At 39.3% G+C, this 18739-nt stretch overlaps 1 protein-coding gene across 5 annotated transcripts in view; it reads right to left on the bottom strand.

Moving 5' to 3' along the window:
- The window catches only part of adgrb3 (adhesion G protein-coupled receptor B3), a 104307-nt gene that overhangs the window by 18378 nt on the left and 67190 nt on the right, over positions 1 to 18739 (bottom strand). For all 5 annotated transcript variants that reach the window (XM_072391147.1, XM_072391148.1, XM_072391145.1 and 2 more), the window contains 6 exons: positions 18214 to 18282; positions 15268 to 15376; positions 11362 to 11508; positions 10326 to 10401; positions 9170 to 9272; positions 8589 to 8632 (listed from right to left, as the gene is read on the bottom strand). In XM_072391147.1, the coding sequence (XP_072247248.1) occupies positions 8589 to 8632; positions 9170 to 9272; positions 10326 to 10401; positions 11362 to 11508; positions 15268 to 15376; positions 18214 to 18282 (548 nt within the window). The remainder of the gene's footprint in view (positions 1 to 8588; positions 8633 to 9169; positions 9273 to 10325; positions 10402 to 11361; positions 11509 to 15267; positions 15377 to 18213; positions 18283 to 18739) is intronic.

The following is an 18739-nucleotide window of genomic DNA, read 5'->3' as shown; positions in this document are numbered from 1 at the left end:
AGGACTTATCGACATCGCTTCGGCGATCTATTTAATTACTCATATGATCAGATAAGCGCACACATTGTAATTTTTTTTGGAGGGGAAAAGCGAACAGACAAATCGACGCGGCTCCTGTGAGGCTACAAGCAGCATTTCAGCTGGAGCAGATAGAGAGGCAGAGACACGGAGGAGGGGGAGGACGCACGGAGCTGTCCAAGCAGACCGGTGCTGATTGATTCGCTATACGCAGATAAATAGCAGCTAACCTAGTGGTATCAAAACACCATCAATCCCTCATACTACTAGCGATGAAAACGTTTAGAATTACCTTCACGTCTTTGTGGGTGATTTCTACTCCTGTAGATAATTTCCCTCCCAACGGTTGTTTTCCTGTTTTCCTCTCAAAGCCCCCCGTTATCAAGCCTTTTCCTTTCGCTTCGTTTTTTTTCCTTCTTCCCTCAACTGTTTTAATTAGTAGCTTTTGAATGCTTCCTTAGGGGTATTTTCACCCTGGAAACGGCGGACAGCATCAGATTGATACTCTGTTCCTCTGTGCTGGCGTGAGAGGGGGAGGCTGATACAATGAAAAAATAAACGCACGCTGTCGCAGAATCTGCTTATTCGGCTTCACGTCAAACCATGCGCTAGGAATCAGAAATATTTTGGGGATATTCCTGAAAATCATTCTGCGTGAAACTTGTCGCCCCTCGGAGCGAAACGCCCGACAAAATCAAAAACACTGCAGAACTTGTACCACCCCGCGGAGACGGCACAAATGGTAGTAGCCAGTCCCCACTTCACACCACTAGTAGGTGAAATGAAAGAAGCGTCTTTCTTGGATTTGTCATCAGCTCTCAGTGTCATTTTCTGCTTTCAAAAGAAAATCGTCCTCACTGGTAAGATATCCTGTGTGAAAGATTTATTGACAGCGGAACATAACTTTGCTCAGCTGCAGACTGACATGTGGATACGGACACGTGTCCCCATCAAAAACACCTGTTGTCCTCTAAGTAAGACACCTGACTCTCCTCGGCTTCCTTTCATGACAAAGGCAAAACAAGATACATGCCAGGGGTTTAGGAGAGCATACTGCCTCTTGATTTGTGTGAGCAGTGCTATGCAAGGCAATCCTGCTGTGTCATTTGATCAATATGGCAGCAAAATTTATTATTCCTGGTGGAAACCTTGGAGCCAGTTGCAAATTTCCAAGCAGAGCCAACCAGTGCTCTGGGCTGTGTGTGCACAGCAACAAAGCCATAAAATGAACCTGCACCATGTTTCCCCTCATTGCGTGTCTTCTAAACTTAGTTGCGACTGTTTCACTGTGTTAGCAAAGAACACATGCATACAAAAAAAGCAGTGAATGACTTTCAGTGTCCTGTTGGACTCGCTCATAAAACTACCTCAGGAAGATCTTTGTGAAATTATACATTTGACAGAATGTCGTAGTTAATCCAGCAAGCAGTAACTGTTCTGGATAATCCACTTTAATGATCATCCTAAAGTTAATATATGAAGCCTGTACTTCCTAATGAAGAGGAGGAAATGTCTTAGAAGAGTAAGCTGGAACAACGAACCATGAATTAAAGCTCTATTAACATTTCAAAGATGCAACGTTTGGCTACTTTAAACTTTTAAAGAGGTCCTTCAAAAACTTCTCAAACAGATCATCATAACACTACAAGCAACTATCATAACATGGAAGAATAAATTGGATAAAAAAGTGATATTAGAAGTAATGTAAGACATTATGTGCCTAATATTATGCCTATGCACCAACAACAAGAAGAAAAACAACATGCCACAACATGACTTTCAACACAATGGCTAAAATGAGTCAGCAATGGGTGAAATAACGTAAAATGTCTCCAGAAATAGAGAAATCAAATCTTTACATCCTGAAGTGGCTGTCAATCATTAACTAACCATCAATGGTAAATTAAACTTAAAGAACAGTATTGTCTTGTTCACTCATCTTAATGATGGTATGAATCACAATTGGCAAGTGCAACTGTAGTAACCCAGGAAAAAAGTCAGAAAAGGGGTGCTATTTTTTGTTGTTGTTGGGAATGTTCTCCTGTGAACAGCCATACAGTATATGATGGAAAAAAAAAAAAAAAATTTATATGTGGCTTGGTTTTAATCACAAAAAGAAACACACAGAAAAAAAATATATATATATATGTATATTTAATCAGATTAATCAAATTATTTTTGATCAAAAATCACTTGCTATCACCTTTTTTGTAGGATGCTACTGACAGATAATAAAAGGTGATAATAATCACCTTTAGATGCAAACCCACACCCCAGTGAAAAAGATAGAGTGGCTTATTTGATGCCTCACTGTCTTGATAATTCTTTAGACAAATTCAACACTCTCCCAGGAAGGACAATCCTCAACACGATCTGCTCCTAACTTTTGACTGGCTCTATGATTACTTCCCCTTTGTCCCTGAAGGAGAAGCTGACAGGAGAACAATCGCTGACCGGGGATTCTGTACGCCACATTTGATGTGCTGTGTGACCTTATCAGGGCACAGTGGCCCTAGAATATAAAATGTCCCCAAGAGAAAGTGTCAGTGGTGATGTTAAGCACAGGGAGGCTGATGGCTTGACATTCATCACATACCCTTTGCTGACCACTTTCCTTCTCTGCCGTGATGTATTGACACATTTATATCAAAACTTACAAGACATGAAATTCAAGATAAAACTCAATTATGTCCCAACTTTGACATATTTTGGTGTCAAAGTGGAGTTTAAGCAAGAGTAGAGTGACATTAAAGTATTAATATTTAAACCTTGTAAAAGGAGAAAAACCTGTCCTTATATTCTGATCTTTGCATAACATAAAAGTGAGTTCCTCCAGCCATCTTGTTTTACCCAGATATCAAGGCACTGCACTCAATGCATGAGTCAAACAGTCAAGCTAAACAAGGTAGTGCAGCTGCAAAGGCTAAATGACCAAACTAAACTGCAGTCTTTTAGCTTTTACTGCGCTCACATGCCAGACGATGAGCATTGCTCACCGTGTACTGCATATCGTTAGGCATAAACAAACCTCTTTAAATTCCATGCATGCCCACATTAGATTATCCAGACACTGAGATAGAGGTTTGGAGAGTGCCACAGGCTGTGCACTTGAGGCAATTTTAGAAAGTCTTGAAAGACTGACACACAGCGACTGGCAGAGGGTGGAGAGGCAATTCTGGGAAATTATTCCATCCATCTTGGATCTCTTGATGATGGGCAATTTGTATCAGCCTGTAGGCTACATCGAGAGCGTTAACTGAATGAGAAGAAAGAAAAATGGGAAAAGTGCGTTTTTTTTCTGTGGCGGGAAAAATCCTATTAATTCTGAGTGAAGCAAAACTCACATAATGTGACAAGTACTTGCAGTTTGGATATGATAGAAAAAGATCCACGATGCGTAATATCCTTTCATTTAGTAACTGCTGTTTACACTGAATGACATCTATTGTCTGATTAGTGGTAAAACATCTAAATAGATGTGCTGCAAACTTCATTTACTGTGAAATGGCAATGCCTGAAAAACTTTCATCCCGGTCAGTCGTAAGCTTCTACTTCGAGGTAAACAAAATCAAATCCGATACAACAATAATTACATAAAGTGCCACTGAAACATCACAACAGCATGTTCATGCTGCATTTGTACTTCATGCTCTGCTTCAGTGTGTAAGAGTGATTCACCCCCACTCACATCTTGTGTTCTGACACACAGGCACGCTCAGGACGGGAGATTGGACTGAAGACACGTTTCGGTGCTATCTGTTGGTTTCCTTAGCTAGGATATAAATTTTTTGAATTGGCTCTATAAGAATTAATTGGATCATGATTACAATGAATTGAATTCCAATTGGCTTGAATTGGACTATATTACTTAAGTGCCTTGAGATGACAATTGTTGTAATCTGGCGCTATATAAATAAAATTGAATTGAATTGAATTGAACAAAACTCGCAGTTTTTGTCCTCATGAGTCCATCATGAGTCCCTGCAAAGCTTAGAATTATTGTAAACATTGCCCACACTGTTGCATATTCTTGCTGTTGGCATTCTTTTGGTGTATGCAGGGATTACAGAAAAGTGCGAAATCAGGCACCCCAAGCAAAAGCGGGAGTGGTTTAATCAGAAAGAAACATGCTCTCACTGTTTACGTCTCTATACGTGCACAGTGGATGGTTTATAATCAGCATTCGCCTGACAAACAAAACAAAAATCTATTCCAAAATGGGCCCATGGGACTAAATCTGATCAAGTTTGTGGAGCACATTTGTCTTTGACTAGGTGTATGTGCTAAAAAAACTTGATATCAAAAATCCAACACCATTGGAAAGTGCTCACAGTAAAACCCAAGAAAAAATGCAACTCTAAACTCAAAGTTAAAGTTTTTGAGTTTTTGAGAGTTTTGTCTCTATCATACACCATTAAATCAAAGCTGGATTAAAAGAGTAGAAGCTTCTTAAACTTCCTGTGCCACTTATCCATCTTCTGCTGTGGCATTAGAGCTTTCTGGTACTTCTTCTGCTTTGCAGAAATTGGTAGTGTTTATTGTGGCCTGTTTGGCTCAAATCCAGACTCTCCAGATGTTTGTAGAACCTGAAGCTGTGACAGCTGCTCTCAGACCTTCAGATATAAATAATTAATAGGGCTCCAGTTCCTCAGGATGTACAGTTGCCATGCTAAAAATCAAGGTGTGTAGCACAGTCTAAACAATACTACTTTGGTCATTATTTCATAAAAGCTAAGGAAAAGGTTTGAAAGTACTACTTTTTTGTATTAGAGGGTCTTCTAACATTTAATTACAGCAACTGTAAGTCTTCTGTTATCAATATGTAGAGATAATATAATTAATTACATTATTAATTACTTCAGACAAAAAAGCAGAAGACTAAAATACAGGAAATGGATCTAAAAATTGTATAAAATAAAAGGGACAGAAAATAAGGAACTCAGTTGTTTTCAATGTTTTTAAGATGCTTTTGAAAGAAAGTCCTGATGCAAACCTAGAAATATTAGCTCACCGATGTGCAAGTCTTTGCAAATAAACGCTGTCCTCTTTTGTTTGATGTTTTAAAATCAAAATGTTAGACACTAAGTGACTTTCCACACGCAGCTCACAAGCACCAGAAAGATTTTCAAAGCATATAACTTCAAAACAAATGTTTTGAATTCCTCTGTTCTTAGATGGCAGAATTAGTAATTGTTATTATTATTTGTAATCCTGTTCTGTAATTTGTTTATGGCTTTAAAAAGAACAAAGCCACGTGGTTTTACATGTCATTGCAAATTTAAAGCAGGATTAATCGTACCATCCAAATGTAGCAGTCAGAGTGACACACTTCGGTTGTAATTGTTCTTTTTTTAACAAATACTGGACTCACAATGACACAAATCTGAATAAGTGTATGCATCTGACCTGTTTATTCTCTGTGCAGTGGAGCTGCAGACTTGAAGGTTATAGAAAAAGAAAAAGACAGTTGATGTCTAAGAATAATCCAGTTTCTTTATTAAAAACCTTCTTCTTGGCTACTTTATCACTGTGCTGGCCAGGTGCAGCAGATTCACCCCAAGAATAGAACTGGCATATAAAACTAGTCACACATGCCAGGCATGCTTTACAACTCGGTAGCTCAGACAGACGACCGATTTTAGATAATCTAGGCAAGGAAAAAATATGAATTAAAATAAAAACAAACAAACATATATTACATACTGTAGATATATAGATATATATTCATATTTAAATATATATATATAAATATGTATGTGTATTCATAAAGATTAAACAAATATCTTTTCACCATCTATTTATGATCCATGGTTTCAAATTATTCAGAAACACATTGACTGTATCTATGTAGCATGAATTATTACTGTCTGGCTGTCTTGTTTCTCTAACGATGTATTGACTATCTAAAAAAAAGAAGCTACTAAATAATTGGACACAGATTTGAGAATATGTGCTTTGGAATTTTTCATCATTACAAATTTCTAGTCTAAATACTTATTACAGTCTCCAGAGTGTCTTCTGGTCTCAGAAGTGCATTGTTCAGCTCAATATTCACACGTTCTGTCTCTGCGCCACAGTTCTGTACTTGTGAACATTTTCGCTCCGTAAATTGTTACAGTGAACCCTCTTATTTGGTTTGAACCAACATGTTTGACAGATGGTACATTGTACCATGAATGAGTCCTGAGAGTGGCTGCTATTGGGTAATGGTAAGGGCCAACTGTTTGAAATGGAGATAATTATAATTCCATGGAGTCATTCTGTGGTGCTCTGATTAGCATAACTTAGTGTAGATCAGAAAAAATGTTGATATTAGACACATGGTTTGTGAAAGTAAAAGAAAGAGAATGGAACAGAGATGTCCTAGTTGTATCTTTGCAGTTCAAAAATAGACTAGCTGCCCTCAAATGCTTCGCCAGAGCACAGACCATACACAATTAACATGCTGTTTCATTGTGAACGACCTCATAAGCTATTGACTAAGGTTGCTCATCCATGGTAGCTGTCAAGTTTTGCACATTAGAGTAAAGCTCCCATCTAACATCACACAGACTGTAGTACAGTCAAAACATTACTGATTTCTGACGACAGCCTGTTCTGTAACATGTTGACATGGTGATGCCTTATCAATATGTCTTTAAAACAACCAATCCCATTACCCGCCTATCAACCTAAACGCAGGACGGATCTTTACGACATTACGGTTTCAATCACTAATAGTGGTAGCAACAGCAAGCAGTTTTCAAATAACATTGGTCCTTCAGCTGAAGGACAGAAACATTGACCACAGGGTTATGTAAACATACTCTGAGCAGCTACTTTGTCAGAAATTAAACAGGCTGAACAAATCTCCAAAACACTCAGCATCATTTCACAAACACCACCAAGCACACACCAAGTTTTTAACCCTCTGTATACCGTGCATGCTGCACTCTTTGCTTCCTCTAAAACACATACCTTGTTCACTTGTTTGCAAGGATACTTCAGGCAGTTATTGTACCCCTGCATCTCATTTGCTAGCTTTCTGCTGAGTATTTCACCAGTATACCAGCCACTGGTGACATGTCTTTATACTAAGCCATGTAGCTGTCTGCCCCCTCTGAAGATGCTTTTAATTCAGCCAACAGGTACCTGCTCTGGTTTTCAACAACCTCCCTGTTCTGCATTTCAGCCCTGAAGCACCAGCTCTAGTCTCATGTATGTCAGCCTGGAGTCAAACATATAGACCCATCTGTCCTTTCATAGATACCTGGCCAAATCTCCCCTGATAAAGGTGGAACAGGGGTCCCTTTCAGAGCACTTTCATGGTGAGTGGCTTTGGCTGATCTAACCCAACTCTTGAGTGATGCTAATTTTGTCTGTCTTGTACTCTGTCTTGTCCAAAATTCCTAGCTTCAGGGTATCTCCAGGGCAGCATCACTGATCTGTCCTATGCAAGAGTCTTCACAGCAGCTTTGCAGCTCTCAACACACAGCAAGCATCTATTCTATCCTTCTGGCAGCCAGTCTCATATTTCCCTCTAGTCCTCCTCCTGGACACTTCATCTCATCTTCTCTGCCTTCTGGTTGCCATTCAGTTCGCTGGAAACACCAAAACTCTCCTCTGTCCCTGTCCTGCAGCTGACCACTTGAATTCTTCAGGCTCAGCTTGCCCACCACCGCCTTGACACTCCACCAGAGATTTCCTGCTTCCCCATTATCCATTACCCAGCCAGTTTGTATTTTTTAGGGTAATGAGCCAGACATTCCTCTTTAACTTACATTGCAAACAAGTCTCATGGTAAAAATGGGAGTAAAAGTGGAAGGTTTTGGGTAAAAATGCATCACAGTCTCGGGTTTTAATATTTAACACCGTGATATGAACACTGCAGTTTGCAGAGAAACTAAAGCAATTAATTGTCAAATGCCAAACGCATGCAAAATAACACTAATGTAAAAAGCAAGCAGCAAAAAAAATCTTCGGAAAAAACATACATTAGGTGTGTAACTGTGTAAGTACAGCACAGCTCAGTTCTGGAGCTTATTTTGTAATAGTTTTAATGCAGTGCAGTGTTGCACAGTTCTGCAGTATTTGTGAGTGAGACTCCATCAAATCGGGGAATAATGTTCTATTTTCCTACAGCAAAAGTGTGTAAAAAAATGTATTTTTCAGATACGTGCTCATAGCTTTTTAGTGTAAAAGTCTAACCTAGTAAATGGAATTGGTGAAGTATAGAATCTGAAGTCTCTCGGATTGTGATTTCACAGGGGCACACTACTTGTGACTCATGTGTGACTCATATCAAAGTCTTGATGGAATCATGACGGCATTCACTCCACAAGAACACTGCAGATGTAGAGCCGAACAATCACTGACTCGGGGACATGTAAAACTACCACAAACTGATTTACAACAGCCTTAAATCGGGATGCATGAAAGCCTGAGCAAAACAATAAATATCACATGTTTACATAGGTTCCATTAAACATTATACATTAATAAACATTACCAGCAACAAAAAAAAAAAGAAAAGAAAAAAAAAACAACAACGAAAAAGTAGGTTACAACAGTGAAAGTGGATGCCCACTTACATTATGGTGCTGTCCCACAGGGCACAGTAGGGGTTCAGTGTTCCCTGAAATGAAGGAAGTGCACAACATTTAGTTAAATCCTGACAATAATTGATCATTTCAATTTCAATTTCAAAACGCCATTATCAATTAACTGCATATTTGTCCCTCTGTGTAGATCTTTTGAAATGTGCTTCATGAATCACATGGAAAGCATATAGTAGAGCATGGACTCCACTATCACAGATTCACACAGCGACACACACTTGCTGACATGCTCAGATTTACATGCACTTTATCTCTTAGATAAATAAAAAAGTCTGGATCATAAAAAGGGATTGTCCTTGTAATTATCCGAGCGCAGCTCCTGACACCGGGTGCTTGCAAATTAATTATGGAGCCAATTAACCGCCATTGTGTTTCTCCTAAATGGAGATGATAGGCACTGTGGTCTTTGTAGAGCATTCAGTCAACACACAAAAACTCAATTTTGAAGAAACTTGAAAAGGAATGATCATAGAGCCAAAAAATATATAGATAATTAATTCCTGGTGGAACATGAAAATGGTAGTTATTGGGTAGTTATTCAATTCCGGGCTTACATTTGCCAGATGAGCTAGTTCAATCTCCAGGTGGGACTCGGTTGACTTGGGTTCGGGTCTCACGGTCACAGCGATAACCTTGGAGTTCACAACTGTGTGATTCCTGGGAAAAAAAACAATGCCCAAATATTAGAAAACTTTTTTTCTTCCTAACTTCTTTCTGCCAAACAAGAAAGAAAGAAAGCCAGGGCTCTAAAGATGCATATTTCACAACGACGCACCTACATAAGGATGTTTCCCAGTTATGATGGTTCAAAAAGACCAGAAGATACAGTACAAACATTTTTTTTAGGTCTTTGTTTTTTAGAAAGCTTGAACTCGATGAGCATCTTCCACCAAGAAGAAAACTGTCTTGTTCAAAAAGGAGAGTAAAATTGAGACTTCAGCAGTCTACTCTCCTTTTGACAGCACTTGAGTTAAAAATGTTCATTATTTGACTTTTTCCTGTGGTACAAGTTGGTTTTCTACATTTATTTCAAAATGGGAATCAATAGACTTGCTCCACTCAGAATACACTGACAGACTTCTGACATTTTTTAAGACGTCAGAAAATTTGTTATTTATCTACTATTTTGTCAAAGCCTCTCAAGGTTGAAATCTGGCAAGGTAAAAATCTTCAAGTCTATAAGTTCTCATTTGAGAAGCTTATCCACATGTCAGTCTAGAGAGAGCAAGCTTCAGTATCTCGTTATGAGTTCATCCCCCCACGTACGCACTGGGCTGCTGGGCAGCTGGTCGGGCCTGTCCTGGAATGCCCGCTCTGTCCTTCTATGTCTGTGCCAGGGACTTGTTAACTTGGAGCTGACACCAGGTGTTTCATTGGGCCTTCCCACTGCTTTTCCAGACACTAGCATCAACCTTAATTAACTACATACTCCATGCTACAGTGAGTATATTTCATTTCATAAATTAGAGTCAACACAAACCTCTAACTTACTTTAGGAAGTGCACACCAAGATGAATTAGAATTATATAAAATTTAATTTCGCGTCTCTGAAGTAGAACATTTCAGGGTCATCACAGCCACCAAGGAGACATCTTGTTTTTTTTTAGATTTGATCTACGACTATGAATAAAAATGGACACCTCTGCAGCTTCCAAAATATCTCTTGCCAGCAGACCAGAAAATAAAGATGAGGATAAATATTGGCCTTACTTTGGTGAAGGTAGCATGAGTCCAAGAGTCTTGTAGAGGACAGTTCCCAAAATGAAAACAGGTGATCCTTCCATATCTGAAAGAGGAAATGAAACATCAATAAAGATATTGTATGTTTTTCATGTAGTTAAGGCTTTATTTTTTAACACAGTCACTAAACATCATATAAGTGCAGCCTGTCACCCACAGATACAAACTATCAAGTTTCATATATTCAATCCAGTACAAATCTGGAGTTTTTTAAATAAATCGAGCTAGCAGTAAAACCAAGCTTGACTAAACATGCTAATTTGAAATGCTAATGAATTTCACACTGATATCACTTGAATTAAATTCTGATTTAATTTTGAGGCTAAAAAGATATAGAAGTAAAGAAAGGAAAAGTCTCCTATTGAATCAGCTTCTTAGACCGTCCAAATTGCAAAAGCCACAATTAAGCCAATTCCAGAGATTCGTAATCAATTCCTTGTTCTCTTAACTTTGATATATTCCTGAAAAGAGTAATTACACCAATTAACAAAATTGTCTGGCTCTGTATTGAGATATGGGTTGGCAACTGCAGTGTTTAAAAGGATGCCATAAATGCTGAGTGGATATCTGAATAAGCACAGGCAAGCAGAATGGTCTTTTTAAAAGTTGTTTCACTTTCTCAAAAAAAGGGGCAGTGCAGTATCAAACAAGAGCAAAGCCTATCACAGAAGACTGATGCATCTGTGAGAAAGTCTTGTAAGTGTGCAGAAAGATCAATTGCAACTGAAATCATTTCACTTCTGCAGGGATGTTGACGTATTTATTTTCCTTCTACTTGTGCTGAATCCTTCATTAGATAATCACAATGCATCACTCCTACATTTCTTTTTCTAAAGACGAATAGCTGAAGTATCATTTTCAGTTTTAAGTTAGACGTGTATATTCCTAATCAGGATAAATAACAAAGTTTACAGATGCAGACTGCTGGTGCAGCTCTGACTCTGGCAGAATGATACACCAGAGGTCATACGACTGTGAGATATACTGTAAATGTTGAGTCACATACCTGCTGACTGGGAAACAAAGAGGCCCTTTGGGATGACCACTTTATCTTCAGAGTTCCTGGCCCAATCGACCATGCCTTTACGACCTTTCATGGGGAAGTTGATGTCTGTCATCACGGACACTGCAGGAAGTCTCTGGATGCTGGCAACTGCAGGCACAGACCGAGATAAAAAAATACAGATTACAGATATACTCAAGAATATCTCTGAGTTTGAGGAACATCTCATGGAAAATCGCCCTAGATACAACTTTGAATTAAACTGCTAAAGCTCGATCACATAAAGGAATATGTTGACAATAAGGTGAAAGCATTTTCATTTGCTTTCTTGACGAGAGAGCAGAATAGAGGATTGAATACCTTCACACAAATTTGTCTTGCACACATTCTTGGTAATTAGCCTTGAAACATGAGAAAACAGTGAGCTTCACTTTGGTGGACGTTTGACTTTTTACCAAAAAAAGTCAGAGAAATTCTATGGTAGTGGTGATGTTACAGTCTGTGAGAGTTAAGCTCTCAGCTAAATCTGCTGCGATGAGTCACAGTACAGTGCAAATCATTCTGTGATAACATATATTCGGCAGTTTGTTGCATATATAGGTAATTAACAGGTCAAATAAAGCAAGCAAATTGGGCTTTTTTCAGTCTATTTACAGAAAAGTCCAAAATCAAAGCTAGAACTAACACCTGACCTGGTAGACAAGTAATCCACCCTAATCACTCTTTCCTCTTCTCATCTCCCTGCAGAGATGCCATAAAAGACCAGGCCATGCACTGAGGCAATGACAAGGAAGATACACAGGATCAATGGAAAAGGCCCTAGAATTACAAGGGGAGGATAAAGCCGCACTGTTCTCTACCTGCTATCACATCCAGTCCCAGTCAGGTGGTGCTTCAGCAGGGGGAATCTGAGGCTAATCCAACCATTGATGCAAAAGCTCTATTGTTCCTTTTGCCATGCCAATAGTGCAATTTGAATCCTGGCACAATTCCATGATTGAGTGAAATCTGTGACAGTGAGGGTTCGCCTGTGTATCTGGGATGATCCTGCAGCGAGCATGAAGTCACAGAGCACCGCGAGACCTGCCATTTGCAGAGAGGCCTGTTTAGAGCACCAGATGTTGGGAGCAGCAGTGGTAAGTGCATGTTTATTTGAGTTTGTGGTTTTAGTCACAGGGCACACCATGAAAAAAACAACAGGGTGCAAGAAATGCTCTCGTTCGGAGTTCTAGGTAATTCTCCAGGTAAATGGGGTTTTGCGTCTGCTTGATGGGGCTCAGTAGCAAAAAATAAAGAGTCATCTAGGACAGTGATGTCTTTGAACACTGAGCCAGTGCACTGAGTGTATTCTGTAAGCCTCATTTTCATAAAAGGGAATTATAACACCGCTCATTACATCTGAATGTGTTCATAAGAGGTTCAAGTAAACTGTGAGGCCAGACAACATAAACATTTTGCATAGAAAAAAAAAACATTAATTAGTATTTAAATCTATTGTATGTGTGTAATTGAAGGTAATCCTTATTAATGACGGAAAATCCTCAGAAGAGACAGCCACAAAAAAAGTGCACATTGTGTTCCGCTCTCGGTGCGGGATTCCATTTTCTAACATGTCCCTAGCTTTACTTTGTCCTCAAAATGTTAGCTTGTAAGGAGAGAGAATGAGATGCTGGAGTGGACAGCCTTTCGCAATCAAGGTTATTTGACTAAAGAGGACAGAGGATGATACAGCAGTGACAGCCACTATTTATCTGAGTGTCAAGAGGCTACCATAAATTAGTGACGAAATGATGCAGCAATATCTTACTCAGCCAGATGCTCTCCACTTGGCTCCCACCGATGGCTCCACAAAACTTTCCATTTCTTTAATCAAAAGGGCCACGTGACCACCAGGGTAGAGTGGTGTGAGCTGAAATGAACTGTTACTGGCTACCAAAGCCTGTGCAGTGTTCCAGGGTCGAAATAGTTATCCCCCAAACCCTGCCTAGTCCGTATTAGTTTTAATTATCAAAGCAAAGTCTGGGATATCGATTCCTTTTGTTGCCTCTAGAGGCAAAATTAGAAAACATATACAAAAAGCAGTGACTGTATCTGACATCTGAAATAAATGGGGAAAACATTAGTAGTAGCGGTAAGGTGGCTGATTGTTGCCAGAGGCAACTTTCTGCTACATCTCCAAATAACTATTTAAAAGTCAAATGCAAAGACTTTTAAAAGCCCACTCAAGTTAGACATTAACACTCTTTTACTGAGATCTTCACACATGAAAGTAAAAATTTTGATAGAAACTGACATGTGGGTTTCTAAAATAAGTCACTACGCTTTAAAATTATATAAATAGTATTGCTCCTCTCCATAAAAGATGTTCTACTACTTCTGGATAAGTTTAACACGTTACAGGTGTGAGTGACAATGTTTTGCTTATTCGGGTATAATGCTTTATGACTTTTTTTTTTTTAGTTAGGTTTCGCATTATCTTAGAACAAAAACAAACATTCAGCAATGAAAAAGTCGATGGTCTGTTTGGAAAAAGTGGCAAAATATATGCGAATTGCAGAAAAGAAAATACAATTACTGCTTCTTCAGTTGGGTGCTCTCATTACTGAGACAAAGTGCTGAGATTCATCACTGCTACAAAAGATTTCCTGTCATATCACATCCAATAGAAAGAGTCCATATTATGAGAAGTATGAGAAGAGACTAGACGGTGTTATCATTGATATAATACAAGTCAAGTATTTCACCTCCACATTTAACTAAACAATGATCCTATTCAAAGAATTTGTGTGTAAAACCCCTTCGCTGGTAATTGAAATTCTGTATCATAGAACAGTTCTCATACCATTAAGACAAACTGAAAGAAGGACAAAACAGAAGAAGGGCACAGAAATGTTTTCACAACTGCAAAGAAGGCGTTGGTAATGCTCAGCAGTATGAAATGCACGCAAACCTTATTTCCAATTCCAAATCCATTAGTTAATTTGACCCCCATGCTGTTTCATAATGGAATTTTGATGGGTCTATTCATTGAACCATGTTTGGTATGGTATTCTTGGAGGCTACCTATTCATCAATATGGAAATCATATAGCATAAAGAGCCACAGCAAGTGTTTGCTGGAAGTGGGTCAAATGATATTGTAAAGTATACAAGAGAGAAGCCTCCCTATTGAAGCAGTACAGTACCGGCACGTGTTTACTCGAATAGAAAAAGAAAAAAAAGGCCAGATCACAGTTCCATTTTTCAATTCAAGCAAGACACAATTTATGGCCGAGCAAGAAATGAAATGCCACAGAGACCTCAGATCGTCCAAGAGGGAATGCGACACAGACTAAAAGAACCCTCAGCAACACTGATGGAGAGAAATATGTCTCAAACTCAAGACTCAGACTCTAGAGACCAAAAAAAAAGGGAGCCATGTTCGGGACGAAAATCAGTGTCACATAAAAAAAAGGCCAATTACAGTCGCAGAAAATCTTCTCTAATTTCACATTCAATTTTTCAGCCTGACATCAGAAACTTGCACAACATTTTTTCCCATGAATTTTACAAGAAACTTTTTTTAAGTACTTACAAAGTTAATTTGCTGTTTGCATCTTTTAGAGTTAGGAGCATTACTCTTATTGGGTTCCTACACTGCATATTTGTGATATTGAGCTTGGTGTTAAGTGTTTTCACAGGAATTTAGCTCATTAAGACCACAAGATCAGTTTTAATTAACATTATTGATTTGCAGTAATTTTACTCCCCCAACCTTACTATGCACCATTTATTCTAAATTAATGATGGAAGGGAAATTGACGCAGGTAGTCAGCAGAGCACGGGGATCATGGGTCCATATCCAGCAGAAATAAATGATAAAATGAGTTCTGTGGCTGTGAGCTAGAGAGGAAAGTGGGATGATTCTTACCCAAGTTTCCTGTCATCAGATAGGCATTGTGGAAATCCTTCATTCCCAGCCCAACAATGTGGATAAAATCCTCTATGACCTGCATGAGCTCCACTGCTCCAGGGTAGATCTGGGCAAAATAGAGGGGAAAAGAGGACACAAACAGCACTTCTATTATTTTCTAAATGCAGCAGTGATGGATGTTACTGGGGAGATGCAAGAGTTCAAAAGACGAACAGAAAAATAAAGCAAATAAAAAAAACTAACAAAACAAACAGATGTAAATTTAATTTTCTTGATTAAATTAAAAAGGTAAAATTCACACAATACCGCAATGTAAAAAAGATAACTGCAATAGCTTAATATAATGTAAATATTTGCAAAGACAGAAAGAAGAAATATATGGAAACAGTGGACATAGATCTACTCAAATTTATGTAAATATACATATTTCCTTTGTTTTTCAAAAGGTACACCATTGATTTACGTTCTTAACATAGTTTTATATGATATAAATTTAAGTTAAACACAGCTCAAGGAATTAGTTGATTCATAGATTTGTTTTGACAAAATCAGACACTAATTATTATTATACTAGTTGTAACTATGAGTGGCCAAGTTCAGTATTTTCTGATATTGTATAGTTCAGCTCATTTAATCAATTGAGAATAATGTGCAGATCAGCTGACAAGAAGCATTTTCATTTGCTGCAACCATGACTGAACCATCCATGTGACATCAGTATCAGAACTGTAATCACCAGCTTTGCCAGCGCATTCGCTGGGTTGGCTTCTCCTCTAAAAGGCCTTGCCAAGTTAAGGGCGATTGCCTCGGTTCATGTGATGCCTCATGGGCATCAGCACTCAGCAAGAGAATGCAGAGGCAGGAATTCAGGACCATGGACAGCTCTGTGGCTTGACCAGTGGTGCTTCTGGTCCAGTCAGCTCTCTTCCCCCAAGTGAACAAATCAAAGAGACAATAATCCAACAACTGGCCCTGAAAAGATTAGACCAGTGCTCTGACTGACAGTCAGTCAGATGAGTGAGGCGTAATTAGAGTCGGAGATACAGGGTAGATGTGCCATGCATGACCACATTTTAGGCAGAATCTTAACCCTTTTTCCACTTTAACAAAATTTCAGCTGCACAGAAAAGTGCTGTCATACTATTTGAATTCTTTATGTGATTTACGTCCTGCTGTACAAATATTACTGTAGGACTTCAGCAAATGTGTGAGCACATAGTGACGGTGCCATGCAATCAGACAAGCTTCTGTGTGGCATTAAGCAATTAACACCCCAGTCTGAGCTGATATTCAACAAACACCTGAGGCAGGTATTTCCCTCTGTGTGTTTGCACATGTCTGTACATGTGCTGCTGCTATAAGCCGGGGAAGTGGATCAGAGATGCTGAAGTTCGGAGCCTCTGACACAGCAGAGTGAAAGCCATAGTGGGAGCGCAGAGCACATCACGTCGCCCCTTCCGGCATGTCTGACGCAGAGTGCAGTCATGCTCGTTCTGCTGGTCTCCATGGCAACCATGAGATGTGAAGGCAGCAGAGGGAAATGGCTGCACTGGAGGTTGTGTAGACAGAGCTCTTCCTTTCCTTGCCATGGTAACAGTGACAGGAGGTGAATATATAGTGATCTCTGCACAAAGCCAACTCTACAGCCAGTAAAACCTCATAGTGAGGTGTTTCATGTGTGTGTTTTGAATGTCCACAGCATGCAGTGTGTGGGGGCTGAGGAAACTGAGCTCATTAATGCAAGGAGCTAGTAAGTGAGAAAAACGTTTAGCTGTGAAGTCAAAGTGGCGTCTGTTGAAATACGAAGACATAACTCAACTAATATCCAAATGGTGGGGAGATGAAACTAGACACACATTAATAACTGCAGAAATAGTTAATCGTGTCAGATTTCTTTTCTGGGTGTTCAGTCAGAGGCAACATTTCCAGTGTCAACATTACTTCTAATCTGTCTGTCCTTGTCTCTGACGCATTCTCACTGACGAAATTGCTTGTTTTTGAGCTCTTCTCACAGACAACATACCATTGGGGGCTGCCAAACTAAAGCTCCAGAAAGTAAACACCTAATTACTGCCTGTATAGACAGCCAAGACTGGCACTCTTAGCAATGCTTGAACTGCCTGTGTTTGCCTACCATCTTAGCGGAAGTCAGGTGGGGAGATGGTGAGCCAAAAAACATAAAAGATGAAAGAAAAAGACAAAAGGAGCAATCCGACTTATTTTAAGGAAACAGCTCGCTCATGTGTCAGTGCAGGTGACAACCAATTTAAGTCAATTTACCAGTGAAGGTGACAACTGTGCAGATGTCCCTTCTCAGACTTGCAGTCACCACAGATGGTATCTCTGTCAGACTCTGGATGTACGTGATTTCAGGGTTCAGGTTGTCTCAGACACCAGTGGCAGTTATGAAAACAAGATTTGCCTCCTCTCAAACTGAGAGATGTGTTCAACAGAGGATTTAGCAATACGCCAATCTTCATAGATACACACTGAGTCAAGCTCACATTCTATAACTCACATTGCTGAAGTATTGCAGTGTACTGCTGCTTATATTCTCAGCTGCTTTGGCACACACATGAAATGTTCAAACCATTTGTGCAAAAGTTGAAATTCGACTGAAGTACTGGTATAAACACACTGGGATGAGTAAAACAATGTGAGGAATGAGTCCTGCAGTGTTAATCACTGGACATTTTCTATGGCAGTGTTGCTGCCACCCAGTGGAGGTCTGAGGAACTAGTTTTCTGAGTGTGGCCAGATGTCACACCTGCTACATGACCTCACAATCATATGAGTCAGTGTAATATTATACTAAAACCAACCTGACTTCCCTTTATTTCTGCTATTCAGATGGAGTTAGTGCAAACAAGTCTTCAGTTGAATTTTGTGGCAACAACATTCAGGCAGAAATCTGAATTATTTATCGTACTGCCACACGCTTACCTTTTGTGCATCCTCCCATTTCTCCTTATTTTCCTCCTCCAAGAGGTTGCTGATGATTTGAAAAAAGTTCTGTGGAAACGATGAAAGGGAAAATACATAACACACCCACACATAAGTATTACGGGCACTGCAGCAAGCTGCTTTTTAAAATCACGACATTAGCGCCAAGTGCTCAAAAGAAACCGTTATGGATAATACACTGACATTTGCGAATGCAGAAAAATGTGGATTTCTATAAAGGGATAATGATGCTTCCTACAGGGGTCAATAGCACAGGGATATGTGCAGCTGGAACCATGATGGTAAGCAAAAAAAGATGGAATTTCTGGCCCAGCTCTGATAAAAAATATACCTTAAAACCACCTGCAACTTGCGGCAACTGCTTTTTGCTACAAGAGACAAGCACAAGCTGCAATCAGAAAAAAAAAAAAAAAAGATGAAAGGGAATGTTTGAGCAGCTGCGTGGATTGTCTTCTTCAGCAGTGGAAAGCTGGGGCTGCTTGGGGTGCAAGCCTACAGTAGTAAT

This window comes from Leuresthes tenuis, unplaced genomic scaffold (genome assembly GCF_036924035.1).
Source record: "Leuresthes tenuis unplaced genomic scaffold, fLeuTen1.0.hap1 SCAF_8, whole genome shotgun sequence".
NCBI classification, from domain to species: Eukaryota; Metazoa; Chordata; class Actinopteri; order Atheriniformes; family Atherinopsidae; genus Leuresthes; species Leuresthes tenuis.
This window is presented reverse-complemented; position numbering and strand designations above follow the sequence as displayed.